This window comes from Salpingoeca rosetta (assembly GCF_000188695.1).
Source record: "Salpingoeca rosetta unplaced genomic scaffold supercont1.10, whole genome shotgun sequence".
In the NCBI taxonomy this organism is placed as follows: domain Eukaryota; class Choanoflagellata; order Craspedida; family Salpingoecidae; genus Salpingoeca; species Salpingoeca rosetta.
The window spans coordinates 620,367-632,839 of record NW_004754924.1 but is presented as its reverse complement, the minus strand read 5'-3'; the positions used below and the strand labels follow the sequence as shown (position 1 = coordinate 632,839).

Here is a 12,473-nt window from a genome sequence, read left to right as displayed (position 1 = left end):
CTGTCTGTGTGTATGCGTGGTTTAGCCTGTTTTTTTTGTGTCTTTTTATTTTTTGTGTGTTTTTTGTCTGACTGGCCTGGCTGGCTGCCTGGCTGGCCTGGCAGCCTGTCTGTGTGTGTGTGTGTGTGTGTGTGTGTGTGTGTCTGTCTGTCTGTCTGGCTGTCTGTCTGTCTGTCTGGCTGGCTGTCTAAAACTGTGTGTGGGGGGGGGGGCGTGTGTGTCTATAACTGTGTGCGCGCGCGCTGATGTGTGTTCGCTGCTTGTCAACTTGACTACCCACGATTGCATCGTCACACTGCACATGCAACACTCAACTCGCTCCCTCTTCCGCCCCGCCCCCCTACACCGTCCCCACCACCAGCACCCACCCCTGTCCCGGCTGCTGATTCGCCTGTGCGGAATTGTCGGCGGTATTGTCGCCGCTTCAGGTCTGCGCTCCTCCTCGTCCCAGTGCCTGCTGCCTTGCGTTGTGTGGGTGCTTTGGTTTGTATGTTTGCTTGCTGCTGGTTCGTCCTGTCTGTTCCATGCCCGCCATTTAGTTCTGTTTGCTTTCTCACTTCCCGACCACTGTCAGAACATCCCTTTTTCCCTCTCACACACGCACGTGCACACACACACACACATGCACGTGCTTTTGTGTTGCTTGCAGGCATGCTGCATTCGTTTATTGGCTGGATTATCAGGACTGTATCGGGCAACAAGACGCCGGCTGTTGCTCCTGCCGCTGCCTCCTAGACTCTCTTTCTCCTCCTGCCCATGTCACCCTTTCATTGGCTGTTATGACGGTTGCCAGTTGTGTGCGTGGTGGGTGGTGCCGCCTTTTCTTCCTTCGGTGAGCCACACCCACAGAAACACAAATAAAAGCCACAACCCAGAGCCAGGGCACCACGCACCACCACTATCGACAACCATCTTGCTGTGCGCACCAAACTTGCCAATCTTCAATCAAGCGTGCACCACCACCACCAGCACGACCAGCTTCCGCCCACCTCAACCGACCAGCCAACCAACAACCCAACCAACCCCTGAAGCAATCGGCCCATCAGTGTCGATCATGTCGTGCTGGACTGGAGAGCCGTCGCCATGTCCACGCGTCGCGTGCCGGGAAACACTGCACCCAGCACGGCCGGTGCTGTCGCCCCTGTCACAGCGGGCACGTTCGCCGTGTTGCCGTGCATGGTCTCGTTTGCAAGCACCGCAAACGCAACCGCCTCCCGCGCATCCGTGTCAAAGGCATCCTCTGGTGGTGGTGATTGTGGTGGTCGTGGTGGTGGTCGAGTTGTCGTGGGGATGGCGGCGTGCAAGCGTGAGGCAGTGAGAGGAGGGTGACGGGTTTGTATTGGATGTGAAGGGTGGCAGATCTCGTGGAATAAAACAACCGCGCACAGCACAGTTAGTCACGACATCACGTTGTACTTGCATGTGTGTGTTGTGTGTGCGTGTATGAACAAAACAATACACACACACGCACAGACACACACACACGTCCACACGTACAGACACACACACACACACATGTTCACACGTACAGACACACACACACATACACGTCCACACGTACACACACACACACACACACGTCCACACGTACAGACACACACACGCACGCACCTGATCGCTGCACAACCCGGCATGCATCTGGGAGCTCGCGCTGCAAGTTGGAGATGAGCACGGGGTTGTGTGCGCCGCCGCCAGACACCCACACCTCTGCTATGCTGTGCTGTTTGATGAAGGGGAGGGCTGCATCGCACACTGTGCGCGCCGTAAACGCATTGAGCGTGGCAAGCACATCGTCAGCAGGGATGTCTGGAAACATCTCCAGGAGCCGCGCGAAAAAGGCGGCTCCAAACTCATCGCGGCCTGTCGACTTTGGGGGCGCCTTGTGCAGGAACGGATGGTCAAGCAGCCACGCAAGCAGAGCGGTGTGCACGACCCCGCGAGCAGCTATTGCTCCATTCCTGTCGCACCGCTGTTCATTGTGAGTGAACCTGGCCGCCGCCATATCCATGAGCATGTTGCCTGGGCCCGTATCAAACGCAACGACGTCCGCTGCAGTGGCGTTGGCTGGGAGCACGGTGATGTTGGCAATGCCACCGATGTTGAGCAGCAACCGGCTCTCCACTGCCGAACGGTGCAGGATGAGGTCCACGTACGGCACAAGCGGTGCACCCTGTCCACCTGTGGCAGATGGGGAAGCACAGAAACAAACCCGTGGACACAAACATGGACGTGGTAGCAACAACCAGATGTCAATGCGCGAGTGTCAACGTGTGAGCATTAACGCATGAGACCTGTGTGTGTGTGTGTGTTTGTGTGTGTGTGTGTATATGTGTGTGTGCGTGTGTGTACGTGTGGGTGCGTGTGTGCGTGTGTGTGTTCGTGACGTCAGGCAGAGTGTGTGCATGGAAGATGTATCGGTTACCGATACAAACAAGCTAAGCCATGCAGGCCATGGCAGTGGTAGATTTGCAATGCGCGGGGGGGGGGTTCAAGCAATCAGCTACACTTCCTCCAACTCCCTCTTCTTGTTCGTTGTGGATATGACACAACAAAGAGAAGAAGTAAGGACAAAGCTTCAACGAACCGAGTGCCATGTCTGCGGGCCGAAAGTCTGCCACGGTCCAGCACCCCGTGCGTTGAGCGATGACGAACGGTGATCCAATCTGCAGGGTTGCGTTGTGATCTGGGTCATGGAACACGGTCTGGCCGTGCGATCCAATGAATGCCACGTCGTTCATGTGCTTCCCCGCTTGGCGCACAACCTCGTGGGCAGCAGCGGCAAACGCTTCACCGAGGGCGTTGGAGGCCAGCGTCAGCTCACTGGCCGTGGTGGCATCACCAGCTCCCAGCCGCAGCAGCCGCTGGCGCACGTCAGCCTCCAGCTCGACCTCAATGTATTTCAGCAACCTCACGCTGGTCTCAAACCCAGCGCCTCGAATCTCCACGAGAGCAGCATCAATCGCATCGCAGCTCGTCCCACTCATCAACCCAATACACAGGGTTCCTGCACCACCATCGCTGACAGCACCATGGTTGCTGCCTCCTTCTTTGAATCGGCTCATCAGCGTCTGTTGCTGTCCGAAATTTCATGGATATTGTCTACCATTTTTCAGGACTTGCGACCGCTGATTGTTGCGCCATCACTTGAAGAAAGTGCTGTGGTTCTGCTGTGCTGTTCTACGTGCGAGTGTGATGATGGAGGACGACGATGTCCCACAGCTGGTGGAGGCCGACGACGCTGCGCCTGTCGTTGACGAGGAGGTGTGTGTGTGTGTGTGTGTGTGTGTGTGTGTGTGTGTGTGTGTGTGTTTGTGTGTTGTTGTGTTGTTGTGTGTGCGAGGCGGACAAAGTAATTTACCGGTGTTTTAGTGGTTTTCTGCGCGGTATAATCTGAAGATTTTTAAATTTTGTGCAGTGAGGTGTTACACTTACCGACGTTCTTTCGTGGTGATATAATCTGGAATAGAACGTCAGCTGGAGCGCGTGGGTACAGCAGGAGCGTGTCTGTCTGTGTGTGTGTCTGTGTGTGTCTGTCTGTGTGTCTGTCTGTGTGTGTGTGTGTGTGTGTGTTTGTGTCTCCGTCATCGACTCTCATTCACCACCACCCCACCCCACCCCACCCCCACAAACACCCCCAACCATACACCCCTACACACACGCACACACAAACACCCTACACACACACACATGCCCACATGTTCTCCTTGACAGACTGCACAGCAAGAGATTGAGGAGAAAAAGGCCAAGGCAGTTCCCGTGACCATCCTTACAGGCTATCTTGGTATACAGATCTTGCAAAAACGACTCGACCTCACACACACACACATACACACATGCACGAATCTCCTCGTGCTTGTCTCAGCTTTCACTCGCACACATTCAACACACTTCAACACACACGCACCCTGCTGTGGCTGCCGCTGGGTGATTCACACGCTGTCGGTTGCGGTGTGGTGTCCGTTGCAGGTGCCGGCAAGACCACCCTCCTCAACTACATCCTCACAGAGAACCATGGCCTCAAGATTGCCGTCATTCTGAACGAATTTGGCGAAGGTGTGCACGCGCGACGCATGCGTGTTGAGGCGCCCGAAAACGCTGGAGTATGCTTTTGTTGATGCAAGGCGTGGGGAGAAAAATGTATGTGCTGGCAGGCTCGCGTCTGTGCTCGCCGGCTCACTCATGCAGCACTCGCTCGCTGACCTGCCCCGCCTTGACTAGGGAGTGCCGTGGAGAAGAGCATGTCCATTGGCCAGGACGGTGCCATGTACGAGGAGTGGCTGGAGCTGCGCAACGGGTGCCTGTGCTGCAGCGTGAAGTGAGTCACTGTGCTCTTGCTGTGCAATGACACTCCAATGGCCCGCGCTGCGGTCGAGTGGTCATGCTATTCGTCAAAACGCAAGCTCCAGCGGGCGTGCCTTTCGTCAAAACGCAACCCCCCCCCCCTCTTCCTCCGGCACCGCTCATCGCTGTTCACCATCTCGCCGGTGCGTATTGTGCAGGGACGTGGGCGTCAAGGCCATCGAGAACATGATGAAGAAGAAGGGCCTCTTCGACTATGTTGTCTTGGAAACAACTGGCCTCGCTGACCCAGGTAACATGGCGTGTGTGTGAGTCTGTGGGTCTGCGCGTGTGAGGTTTTGTGTGTGTCTGTCTGAGTGTCTGTCTGTGTGTGCGCGCGCGCGCGTGTGTGTGTGTGTGTGTGTGTGTCTGTGTGTGTGTGTGTGTCTGTGTGCCTGTGTGTGTCCGTGTCTTCAATTCACCTCACGGGCGCTGCCTGACCATATGCTTGTGTACATGCAGGTCCAATTGCGTCCATGTTCTGGCTGGACGACGCCCTCTGTAGCGACGTCAAACTCGACGGTGCGTCACTGCACTTCCTTTATTTTTCTTTGTTCTTTTTTCTTTTTTGTTTTCATTTTTTTGTGTGTGCGTGTGTGTGCGTGTGTTGAAATTGAACCTGTGTTGACCATGCCTCTAACTTCCACTTCTCATCTTGCCCCCAACTCTGCCACTTCATTCCACGTCAACATGTTCAGGGATTGTGACGGTGATTGACAGCAAGTACGGCTTGAAGCAGCTGGGCGAAGAGCGCAGTGATGGGTCCCTCAACGAGGCTGTCAGGTACGTGTGGGTGTGGTGGGTGTGCTGTGCGGGGGGGGACGCTGTGGATGGCTTGGATGGTGTGGATGCTGTGAGTTGTGTGAGTGGCTGCTGCGGATGTGTGCGGAGAAATGTGCACGGGGCTGAGGATGCTGTGAGTTGTGTGAGTGGCTGCTGCGGATGTGCGGAGAAATGTGCACGGGGCTGAGGATGCTGTGAGTTGTGTGAGTGGCTGCTGCGGAGGTGCTGGCAGCAGTACTTCCCACGGTACACTCAAGCTGTGAGCTGTCATGCGCTCGGCGTGCTTTTGCTTGCAGGCAAGTGGCGTTGGCGGACCGGATTGTGCTGAACAAGGTCGACCTTGCCAAGTCTCAGGAGCTGGCAGAGCTCAAGGCGAGCATCCAGGCCATCAACTCAACCGCACTCATCGTCGAAACAAACTACAGCAAGTGAGTAAATGTTAAGGGTGGGGTACGTGTGTGTGTGTGTGTGTGTGTGTGTGTGTGTGTGTGTGTGTGTGTGTGTGTGTGTGTGTGTGTGTGTGTGTGTGTGTGTGTGTGTGCAGGCAAGTATGTGTGCAGGCAAGGAGAGAGTGAGCAGGTTGCTCGTTCTCCTTCCATGCCTCAAGCGACTGTACCACCTCAACCACCCACGTCCCTCTTCCCTCCATCGCCGCGCGCGTCACGACGTTGCAGGGTGGACCTTTCGTTTGTGCTTGGCATCGACGCGTATGACGCTGACGAGCGCTTGGAGGACCTCAAGGCGCAGGCTGTCACCAGCACCCCGCACCTGGACTCATCCGTGCGTAGTGACTCCGTGTGCCTGTGTCTGTGCTTCTGTGTCTGTGTGTGTCTGCGTGTCTGTGTGTGTCTGTGTGTCTGCATGTGTCTGTGTCTGTGTGTGTGTATGTGTGTTTCTGCTTCACGGCTCATCGTTCGACGCTACCGGTGCCGCCCCCCGCCCCCTCTTTGCTTCCTTTGCTCCTTCCCTTTCTACTGCAGGTACGAACGGTGACCATCGCGCTGCCCGGCTGTGTGGACGAAGAGGAGGCGGAGCGCTGGATACAGGACCTGCTGTGGGAACAGCAACTCGACGACAAGCCATGCGTACGTGCACGAGGGTGCTGCGGAGACAGGGAGGCGGTGATGTGAGCGCCGTGTGTCTGTGTGCGTCTGTGTGCGTCTGTGTGTTTGTGTGTCTGTGTGTGTGTGCGTATCTGTGTAGCTGTGTACGTGTGTCTGTGTGGTTGTCAACTGCATGCGGACCACCTTGTATGACGTGCTGTTTCCATTGATTGCGTCATGGCCACGTGGATGCTGCCCATCAGGGTGCCGAGGTGCTGCGCATGAAGGGTGTCCTCTCCATTCGTGGATCAGACAACAGACACATTCTTCAGGCCGTGCGCGAGCTCTACGATAAGGTGTTGTATGCATGTTTGTGGGTGTGTGGGTGCGAGTGTGGTGTGGGTGTGGGTGCGTATGTGCATTTATGTGTTTGTGTCTGTGTCTGTGTGTGTGTCTGTGTCTGTGTCTGTGTCTGTGTGCATGTGCGTGTGATTGTCCTTGACTTGCTTCTCAGAGGGTGCGCGTGTGCTCCTTCGACGTCGCCACCCGCTTGTTGGTGTGCTGCCACTGCGTCAACCTCACCTCACTTTATATTGACAGACTGAGACGACCGAGTGGGGTGATGCCGAACGTGTCAACCGCCTCGTCTTCATCGGTGTGTGTGTCTGTGTGTGTGTGTGTGTGTGTGTGTGTGTGTGTGTGTGTGGTTTTGGTTGCTGTTCTTCGTGCGTTCCCTACCGACCCTCCTTTTGTCTTGTACTCACCCCACTCCCGTTGTTTCGTTTGCCGCTGCTCGTGTGCCCTGTGCAGGTCGCAACTTGCCTGAGGAAGACTTGCGTGCATCGTTTGCGAAGCTTGTCAGCTCAGAATAAACAACCCCTTTGACTTGCGGTTTCATTGTTGACGGGGTTTTTGTTTGCTTGTTGGGAAAGGAGCGGAAACAAGAGAGCAAACCGGTGACACACACACACACACACACATACACACACACACATACACACACACACATACACACACGCACGCACGCACGCACGCACTCACACACACGCGTGTACACATCCACGCATCATGGTGAGCCAGTCTCTATGGCAAGAGTAAAGTCTGGTCTGTCCGCCACAGCATCCTGGATCGCCTTGATGCCAACAGGCGTGATTTTTTCATTCTCATGCAGCCTGTGGAAGTGATGGAGACGCAGAGGTATTGGAAGCGTGGTGGCAAAAAAAAAAAAAAGTGGTGTGGATGGCATAAAGAGAGGAGAGAAGGAATGAGGTGTGGCCCGAAACAAGGAAGGAGTGGGCAATACCAGTCTGCAGGTTGCTAGGATGCAAGAGCAATAATTTCAGTGCTACCTTACTTTGAGGCCATTTGCACTTACGAGAGAGTGTTGATGTTGGGGTTGCTTCCCACCACCGTTGCCAGAGTCCTTGCGCCTTCGTCGTCAATGTCATTGTCAGTGAGGCTGAGACGAAGACGAAGATGTCATGCAAAAGGAGAAAAAGACATGGTCGCATCACAGAGTGTGAGCACTGCGCTTGAAATGCCTCTGATTCGTGGTGCTAGGGCGATATGCAACATCAAGGGGGAACACCATAGGTCTTGGGAAACAAATGGAAGCACGCAGATATTGCACAGCAGGAGGATGGATGTGGAGACGAACGTCAACGTGCAAAGTGTCTCGTGGGCCGTCAGCGTGTCAGCGAGCGCCTTAACGCCGTCGGACGTGATGGCGTTGTTTGTCAAGCTGAACGACGCAACAGTAACACATAGAGGAACGAACAGAGAGGAACGAACAAAGAACGCATGTCACGCGTGAGCAAACGCTTGTGATCGGGAAGAAGCAGCGACGGGATGACCACCGCAAGCGTACAATGCAGCAGTTAAGTGCGTAATGGAGGTAGCGCTGCAGCGATGCTGTGGTGCAATGACATTGTATGGCTGCTGGGGGAAGCAGAACAACGGTTCGTTCGCTTGTTGTGGTTTGAACTGTTGGCAAGAGCAGGAAGAGATGCGGGATAGCTTACTCCAGCCAGTCGATGACCTTGTTCTTCTGAAGGGCCTCTGCCACATATGCCATACCCGCATCGCCGAGCTTTTTCCCGCTCAACCTTGAAGTGAAGTGCAATGTGGAAGTGGAAGGTGGTGGCTGCCAAGTAAGAAATTGTATAAAGGTTCCAACGAGAACGAGGTACAACGCCCTCCACAAGGCGGAAGAAAAGAGAAGAGCAGTTCACACTGCAGCACAAGCGGACAGAGCAGATCCGGCACTCGTGACACGACGCACGAACACTAGCATATCTCCTTCTGCAGCACTACAGGTTGTTTGCACGGGCCAACGCACGCGACGAGAGTGCCGCAGGAATTGTCGGCCACCGACAGCAACAGCTTCTGGGTGTTGAGATCAAGCGCTGCCTGTGTCATGCGCGTCGCAAAGTCTGTCATCTTGAGCTGCTACTGGCTGAAGCGGAGTCACACAAGAAGCAAGAAGAAGTGCAAGAGTGAAGGTAGGACGAGCAAGCAAGCAAGGGAACAATGGCAGCAGCAGTTCTGCTGTGACACAACCAAACCCGCAACTGTCCTTCGCCTCCGAGAGTTTGTTGATGTTTTCAATCAACTTTCCACCGGCGGAAGCGGACTTGGCAACAAGCAAGAAGAGACGCAGACAACCAAAGCGCAGAGCCACAGACGCACGGGGTGAGCTGCTGCTTGTTTTTTTTTCTCCCAGGCACCAGAGACATACGCATGGTTGGCTCGCCCGCTTGCAGCCTTGCGGCTTTGCACAGCCCCACTACCACTGCCGCACGACGCAACGCTAACGGCCACCACGCCAGCATGGTGATGATGCCCAAAGATGATGCGAGCAGCCAGCGATGCAGAAAAATGAACAATGTTTTGCGTAAACAATCGGCACGCGTCAGATGATGCCGGACACAGGTGTGGTGTTGATGTTTGGCTGCTGAGCGTGTGCCGTCTGTTCATTTACCTCCTGCCATCGCTCATGCACACGTGTGCACCTGCTTCTTCTTCGGAGCCACAACAACAACAACAACAACAACAACAACAACAACAACAACAACAACAACAACAACAACAACAACAACAACAACAACAACAACAACAACAACAACAACAACAACACCAAAAGCCAAGACCAAACAGTTGCACGCGAGCACATCACCATGGGTCGCCGTGAGTCGCATGGATGTGTGTGTGTGTTTGGTTTATGTGTGTGTGTGTGTGTGTGTTTGTCTGTATGTCTGTGTGCGTGTGTGCGTGTGTGCATGTGTGCGTGTGCATGTGTGCGTGTGTGCGTGTGTGCGTGTGCATTGATGTGCGCCACGCATGCGCGCATGTGCACACGTAGACGTGCGTGCAGTGCTTGCTTGCCGGTGCTTGGGATCTCACACAGCCGAATGGGTGATGGTGGATTTGCAGGGCGCAGAGATGCCAGGAAGGCTGCCAAGAATGGCGAGAACAGCCAAGGCGGCGAAATTGACAAGAACCAAGCCAAGGAGGCCGAAGACCTGCCTCCTGTGCCATACCTGAGCCTGTATCGCTACGCCGATGGCTTTGTGAGTTAAGCACGTGCATCCGCCACCTGATGTTCTTTTCGTCGTCTTGTCTCTCACTCAACACACCCGCTCACTCACCCACTCACCACACTCACCCGCTCACCCAACACGTTCACCACGCCCATTTACTCACTCAACACGCTCTCCGTGTTCATCGGTGTCTCTTACTCACTCCAGGACTGGTTTCTTGTTATCACGGGATCCATTTGCGCACTGATCCACGGCGCCCTGTCCCCGACATTCGTGGTGTTCATGGGCGATGTAAGTCACGCTTGCGCGAATGTCGGGTGTGTGGATGAACGTGCCAGCATCAATGTGCGCGCATATGTGTAGCGCATGCTCATTGCAGAACTACCAACCGCATACACACGCCAACCAGGTCATTGACAGCTTCAGCGCAACCGCAGATCAGAGCAAGCTGCTGGACAGCGTGGGCGACACAGCGAAGATCATTTTGTACCTGGCGTGTGCTGGCGCAGTGACGGCGTACGTGCAAGTGGCGGCGTTCACGCTGGCCGCTGAGCGCCAGAGCCTGCGCATCCGCAAGCTGTACTTCAAGGCCCTGGTGCGCCAGGAGATGGCCTGGTATGACCAGCAGAAGACCGGCGCCCTCTCCTCCCGCATCTCCAGCGACGTTCCCCAGATCCAAGAGGCGCTAGGTGACAAGGTCGCCAGCTTCCTCCAGTTCCTCGGCATGTTCCTCGGTAAGCAACGCGCTGTGCTTGCGTGCTTGCGGTGTGTGTGTGTGTGTGTGTGTGTGTGTGTGTGTGTGTGTGTGTGTGTGTGTGTGTGTGTGTGTGTGTGTGTGTGTGTGCGTGCGTGCGTGCGTGTGTCGCGCTTGCTCGTGCATGCATGGTTGCATCATGCAGGATGCACTTTGCCAGTATGCATTCAGCTCACCTCACCTTATGACACCTCCCCCTCTCCTCCCTCTCCTCCCTCTCCTCCCTCTCCTTCCTCTCCTCCCCCTCCCACTCTGTCGTCTGCAGCTGGATACGTTGTAGGCTTTGTGTATGGCTGGAAACTGACGCTGGTCACCACGGGCATGGTCCCTCTCATCGCCATTGGTGCGTGTGTTTGTATGTGCGTATGTATCTGCTGTTGTCTGTGCATGTGTGTGTGATCCCTTCATCACAGCATTTCCATCGCATCCCCATTGCATTGCTCTGTTCTTTTTTCGTCTCGTCCGCGCTATTCATGCCATTCACGCTGCCACCACCACCACCACCACCACCATCACCACCACCATCACAACCCACAGGCTCGGCAATCATGGGCAAGTACATTGCACAGGCGTCCTCGGGCGGGCAGGGCTTCTACGCAGCGGCGGGCAGCGTTGCAGATGAAGTGATTCGCATGATCCGCACCGTCATTGCCTTTGACACGCAGGACCGCGAGGTGGAGCGCTACCACAAGGAGCTCGAGGGCGCACGCAAGGCCGGCGAGCGCGGTGGTCTCATCCAGGGCTGTGGTGCGTATTTGGGGGGGGGGTGTTTGTGGGAGTGCATGAGAGAGAGAGAGAGAGTTTGTGTGTGTGTGTGTGTGTGTGTGTGTGTGTGTGTGTGCCATGCAGTGAGCCTCTGAATCGTTTCTTCCTCTCCTGTCCTCACACGACCACCATCACAATCACCACTCACTCCCGACAACATCCTTCCTCGTCATCAACAAAACCACGGCAGGCATGGGCTTCACGTTTATGATGATCTACTTGACCTACGCCGTGACGTTCTGGTTTGGGTCATACCTTGTTGGGGAGGGCGACTTGACGGCTGGGCAGGTGTTGACGGTGTTCTTCTCAGTCATCATCGCAGCCACCTCGATTGGCCAGGCAACGCCCAACATCAAGGTGATGGCTGCTGGCCGCGGTGCTGCGCGCGCCATCTTCGACATCATCGACCGCCCGTCCGAGATTGACTCGCTGTCCGAGGAAGGCACTGTGCCCTCCAAACTCACGGGCCACATCCGCTTCAAGGACGTCGACTTCACCTACCCGACCCGCCCTGACGAGCAGATCCTGCACAAGCTCAACATCGAGGTGAAGCCGCAGGAGACGGTGGCGCTGGTCGGCGCGTCCGGCTGCGGAAAGTCCACGACCGTCGCCATGCTGGAGCGCTTCTACGACCCGACGGCAGGCAGCATTGAGCTCGACGGAACAGACATCCGCAAGCTCAACATCCAGTGGCTGCGGTCACAGATTGGCCTGGTGAGCCAGACCCCGGTGCTGTTCCCCACCACCATCGCAGACAACATTGCGCTTGGCAAGGACGATGCAACAGAGCACGAGGTCCACAGCGCCGCAAGGTGAGGTGGGCAGGGCAGGGCGGGTGTGTTTGTTTTGTTGCTTGTGTTGGGGAGGGGGAACGCGCGAGTGGATGTGTGACGGTTTGTGTGCGTGTGTGCGTGTGTGTGTGTGTGTGTGTGCGTGTGCGTGTGTGTGTGTGTGTGTGTGTGTGTGTGTGTGTGTGTGTGTGTGTGTGTGTGTGTGTGTGTGTGTGTGTGTGTGTGTGTGTGTGTAGAAGTTGATACATCAGTGTTAATTATGCCTCTCTTCTTGATGCTTTTATGTAATGTATAGGACAATGTGCGTCAATATCGAGAGTCACTATCTACTTATAATCTTCCAAGGCTTTTCCAGTGCCGAATAAGCAACACACCTTAACCTGGTAGAAATGTAGCACAACAGGCGGCGAAAACCAGCACAACTTTTTTTTTTTTTTTTTTGTCAGGACAGAACTATTAG

The 12,473-nt window shown here is 55.3% G+C and overlaps 5 protein-coding genes across 5 annotated transcripts in view; 3 read left to right on the top strand and 2 right to left on the bottom strand.

Moving 5' to 3' along the window:
- Window positions 1-876, top strand: part of PTSG_04435 (uncharacterized protein) — a 4,103-nt gene extending 3,227 nt beyond the window's left edge. The window contains exons 10-11 of the mRNA XM_004994473.1: window positions 362-428; window positions 650-876. Of these exons, the coding sequence (XP_004994530.1) occupies window positions 362-428; window positions 650-735 (153 nt within the window). The 3' untranslated portion in view covers window positions 736-876. The remainder of the gene's footprint in view (window positions 1-361; window positions 429-649) is intronic.
- On the bottom strand, window positions 747-3,125 carry PTSG_04434 (anhydro-N-acetylmuramic acid kinase). Its single transcript, XM_004994472.1, has 3 exons — window positions 2,585-3,125; window positions 1,612-2,178; window positions 747-1,240 (listed from the first exon to the last, which is right to left on the bottom strand). Exons 1-3 carry the CDS (start codon window positions 3,060-3,062, stop codon window positions 1,053-1,055), a joined length of 1,233 nt encoding a protein of 410 aa, XP_004994529.1. The 5' UTR covers window positions 3,063-3,125; the 3' UTR covers window positions 747-1,052.
- Window positions 3,117-7,044, top strand: PTSG_04433 (COBW domain-containing protein 6). Its single transcript, XM_004994471.1, has 13 exons — window positions 3,117-3,261; window positions 3,712-3,781; window positions 3,967-4,053; window positions 4,219-4,315; window positions 4,500-4,591; window positions 4,801-4,860; window positions 5,037-5,121; window positions 5,418-5,549; window positions 5,796-5,901; window positions 6,102-6,206; window positions 6,428-6,520; window positions 6,765-6,819; window positions 6,975-7,044. The coding sequence occupies exons 1-13, from the start codon at window positions 3,193-3,195 to the stop codon at window positions 7,034-7,036; spliced, it is 1,113 nt and encodes a 370-aa protein (XP_004994528.1). The 5' UTR covers window positions 3,117-3,192; the 3' UTR covers window positions 7,037-7,044.
- PTSG_04432 (uncharacterized protein) lies at window positions 7,044-9,030 on the bottom strand. The gene is made up of 5 exons (XM_004994470.1): window positions 8,503-9,030; window positions 8,186-8,269; window positions 7,822-7,905; window positions 7,540-7,623; window positions 7,044-7,336 (listed from the first exon to the last, which is right to left on the bottom strand). Exons 1-5 carry the CDS (start codon window positions 8,601-8,603, stop codon window positions 7,231-7,233), a joined length of 459 nt encoding a protein of 152 aa, XP_004994527.1. The 5' UTR covers window positions 8,604-9,030; the 3' UTR covers window positions 7,044-7,230.
- Window positions 9,031-9,574: 544 nt separating this feature from the next.
- The window catches only part of PTSG_04431 (ATP-binding cassette transporter subfamily B member 1), a gene marked incomplete at both ends in the record, with an annotated part of 7,852 nt that continues 4,953 nt past the window's right edge, over window positions 9,575-12,473 (top strand). The window contains 6 exons of the mRNA XM_004994469.1: window positions 9,575-9,733; window positions 9,911-9,994; window positions 10,113-10,437; window positions 10,723-10,800; window positions 10,995-11,204; window positions 11,413-12,034. Of these exons, the coding sequence (XP_004994526.1) occupies window positions 9,575-9,733; window positions 9,911-9,994; window positions 10,113-10,437; window positions 10,723-10,800; window positions 10,995-11,204; window positions 11,413-12,034 (1,478 nt within the window). The remainder of the gene's footprint in view (window positions 9,734-9,910; window positions 9,995-10,112; window positions 10,438-10,722; window positions 10,801-10,994; window positions 11,205-11,412; window positions 12,035-12,473) is intronic.

Coding starts and splice junctions, on each gene's coding strand:
- PTSG_04434 (XM_004994472.1), bottom strand. CDS start 3,062: ATGAGCCGATTCAAAGAAGGAGGCAGCAACCATGGTGCTGTCAGCGAT. Junction 2,179..2,584: donor GCCCGCAGACATGGCACTCG/GTTCGTTGAAGC, acceptor CATCTGCCACAG/GTGGACAGGGTGCACCGCTT. Junction 1,241..1,611: donor CCGGGTTGTGCAGCGATCAG/GTGCGTGCGTGT, acceptor CACCACCACCAG/AGGATGCCTTTGACACGGAT.
- PTSG_04433 (XM_004994471.1), top strand. CDS start 3,193: ATGATGGAGGACGACGATGTCCCACAGCTGGTGGAGGCCGACGACGCT. Junction 4,861..5,036: donor TAGCGACGTCAAACTCGACG/GTGCGTCACTGC, acceptor CAACATGTTCAG/GGATTGTGACGGTGATTGAC. Junction 6,207..6,427: donor AACTCGACGACAAGCCATGC/GTACGTGCACGA, acceptor GCTGCCCATCAG/GGTGCCGAGGTGCTGCGCAT.
- PTSG_04432 (XM_004994470.1), bottom strand. CDS start 8,603: ATGACAGACTTTGCGACGCGCATGACACAGGCAGCGCTTGATCTCAAC. Junction 8,270..8,502: donor TCCTGCGGCACTCTCGTCGC/GTGCGTTGGCCC, acceptor CTTCACTTCAAG/GTTGAGCGGGAAAAAGCTCG. Junction 7,624..7,821: donor GAGACACTTTGCACGTTGAC/GTTCGTCTCCAC, acceptor TCTTCGTCTCAG/CCTCACTGACAATGACATTG.